General features: G+C 39.7%; 1 protein-coding gene across 1 annotated transcript; it reads left to right on the plus strand.

Annotated features, from left to right (window-relative positions):
• Positions 1-314: 314 nt before the first annotated feature.
• On the plus strand, positions 315-1,355 carry Olfr574 (olfactory receptor 574). The gene has a single exon (NM_146360.2). It carries the CDS (start codon positions 315-317, stop codon positions 1,353-1,355), a length of 1,041 nt encoding a protein of 346 aa, NP_666472.2.
• The last annotated feature ends 1,919 nt before the right edge of the window (positions 1,356-3,274 follow it).

Below are 3,274 nucleotides of genomic sequence, written 5' to 3' on the forward strand. Positions count from 1 at the left end.
TTAAAAAGCTCAACTATAAACAGTGCTAAACTTGAAAGCAAAAGCTCAACACATGAGTTTTGAAAATATTTGAAGCCTAAAATGGAAGTGATAGCTATATCTAATGAGAGTAGAGGCAAGAAAGCAGGGCCAGGCACTAGCAAAAATGGTTTAAGATACTGTAGAATTTATGTCAGAGGTTTTAATCCCTTTGTATTATAGAGGTTGAGGAGTTCTAAAAACAGAATACAGATGTATAATTTCAAAATGATATATATAAAAAAAAAAACCCTGGGGTTTGCAAGAAAGATTTGATGATAAATAATATTACTGCCATGTTTTTCAGAGTGTGTCTTCAAGTCACCATGCTGATCTTCAATAATACCACATCCCCCTCCTCCTCCAGCTTCCTCCTTACGGCCTTCCCTGGATTAGAACTTGCTCACGTCTGGATCTCCATTCCTGTTTGTGGTCTCTACACCATTGCACTCTTAGGAAACAGTATTATTTTGTTTGTCATTATCATTGAACGGAGTCTCCACAAGCCCATGTACTATTTTCTCTCCATGCTGTCTGTTGTTGATCTAGGTCTGACCATCACAACCCTTCCCACAGTCCTTGGTGTCCTTTGGTTTCATGCCCGGGAGATCAGCATTAAAGTATGCCTCATTCAAATGTTCTTTGTGCATGGCTTCTCATTCCTGGAGTCTTCAGTGTTGGTGGCCATGGCTTTTGACCGCTACTTGGCCATCTGCAGCCCTCTGAAGTATGCTACTTTCCTGACAGACATGATGAGCTTTGTGATCGGACTGATCATCTGTATAAGACAGGTGTTTTTCATGTTTCCTTCAGTTATGGCTGTGAAGAGTGTGTCCTTCCAAGGAGGCCAAGAGCTTTCCCATCCATTTTGCTTCCATCCAGATATAATCAAATACACATACACCAACCCCTGGATCAGCAGCTTCTGGGGAATGTTTCTTCAGCTCTACCTGAACGGCACTGACTTATTGTTCATTCTTTTCTCCTACGTCCTGATCCTTCGCACTGTTCTGAACATCGTGGCTCCTCAAAAACAGCAGAAAGCTCTTAGCACATGTGTTTGTCACATCTGTGCTGTGACCATTTTCTATGTGCCAATGATCACCCTGTCTGTGGCACACCGTCTCTTCAGTTCTACTCCCAGGGTGATCTGTAGTATTTTGGGCAATATGTATCTGCTCTTGCCGCCTGTGCTGAATCCTATCATTTACAGCTTGAAGACCAAGGTTATTCGCCAAGCCATATTCCAGCTGTTCCGATTCAAGGATGCAAGGGGCTACAGTATGAGGAGCCTTAGAGGAAGGTGGGCTAGAAGGAGACAATTTTCCAGTACATGAGTTGTGACTAAAGAAGAAGATTATTGGTTAGTTATTCCCAGGAATGATGGTTAATAAGAAATCCCAACTTGATTATAGGAGAAAGCCAGATGCCTTTGCATTTATGAGAGCTTTAAAAACACATTTCAGAGCCAATTTGTGAGCAAATATGTAAAATGATATCTAAATAATTTACATGGACTCTCATGTGCAAAATGATAATTTCATGGCTAGTGAGATGGCTCCTTGGGTAGATGCACCTGCTATTAAGTCTGAGGACCTGGATTTTATCTCCTGGACCCACCCCAGGGAAAAGAATTGAATTGCTCTCTGACCTGGACCTAGACCATGGCACACCCCATGTGTACATGTGCACACACACACACACACACACACACACACACACACACACACCAAAACCCCCTCAAAATCCTTCCAGTGGAACTCCTGTCTCTCTGTAAAGCAGGAATATTTAGAGCAGAAACAACTGGCATCATTTATATTTTTGTGTTTGACTAAATAAACTCTTCCTTTTCCCCACTGAGGTTTATATTCCCCAGGGGGTGATGGAGTGTTAGGTTTTTTTCCGCCCACGATGGTCAAAGGAAAAGTTGCTTGTATGTGCACAAGACACAGACAGAAATGTGTAATTAACAATCTAGAAGAATCTTACATGCTTGTTTTGCTTCAAGTCAGTCCTGTTTCCTTGCACAGGGACCGTTATACTTTTGTTAATCCCCTTTACTTTCTTAACAAAGATGTCTTTAACTTTAAACTGCTTGTATATTTCCCTTTAGTACAGTACATAATGTTACACATTGCCATTTGTTGTTGCTGCCAGGACAGGTTCTTATTCTTAGTTCCCAGCTCCTCCTTAGTGCAGACTCTGCCTCTGAGTGCTCGTTCGCTGTCTTCTGACAAGCGAGTTGCCTCTGCCCTTTACTGTACTAGACACAGCAGCATTGGGCAGAGATTTCAGTGTTGCTTAATGAGGAATGCTGTGCTGTGTATAATCAGTCATTTTGATGCAATTCTAGCATCAAGAGACCACCTAGATTTATGATAGTTGCTTTGTCATGAAATTGCCTTGGGTATGGTGTTGATGGGACAGCAAAATTTTCTAAAATCCTTTTTACACTCATGGAATTATAAAACTTTTTTTTCTCACCTGGAGTAATCCATGACTGAACATAGCAAGGCAACAGATTTCTGATCTGAACCATTGGCTTCTTTACAAAGTAGACAATACCAGCCTTAAACTTTTCTATGTGTCTCAGGTTTCTAGGAAACCCCACAGTTCTGCAGAAACACTGCTGGCTTAGTGAGTCTGCTTTGCTTAGCTCACTATATTTTTTCAGTTAATAATTACCAAGTGATGTCACATTACTTACAATTAAAATTATTTGGACTAGGTTCCCTTTAGGCAAAACATTCACATGCTTTAGGTATTTCACTCAGTTCATAGTCCATAAGAATAAGCAATTTGTTATTCATTTATGTGTGCTGAAATTTTCCACGTTCAGTCAGTAAACTTAATTATTAACTTAATGTTCCTTCCAACACCAGACTGTAAGATGTTTGATAGTGGGCCTACATCTTTAGGTAACCCCTAACTTTTAATTTAGTGAATATCACTTAGTGAATACAGTGTGACATGCATTTAATCATAATTAATGTTACCAGTTATTGCTTTTAATAGTTCAGTAGCTCTTTATATAAAGTCTTACAAGCATGTATTTGATAATATCCATCATTATGCTTTATAAATTGGGGTCTTTAAAAAGGTTTTAAAACTTTTTTCTAAGCTTTAACATCTTACTGTGGAACAGGAGTAAGCAGTCATTTTTCACATGCTCACACCAAGTCTCTGTATTAATGGACTCACAGAGTCCAGTGCCTGGACCTGGTAATCATAGACATAGATTATATCTTATAACCAT

This window comes from Mus musculus, chromosome 7 (genome assembly GCF_000001635.26).
Source record: "Mus musculus strain C57BL/6J chromosome 7, GRCm38.p6 C57BL/6J".
Lineage (NCBI taxonomy): Eukaryota > Metazoa > Chordata > Mammalia > Rodentia > Muridae > Mus > Mus musculus.

Coding starts and splice junctions, on each gene's coding strand:
- Olfr574 (NM_146360.2), top strand. CDS start 315: ATGTTTTTCAGAGTGTGTCTTCAAGTCACCATGCTGATCTTCAATAAT.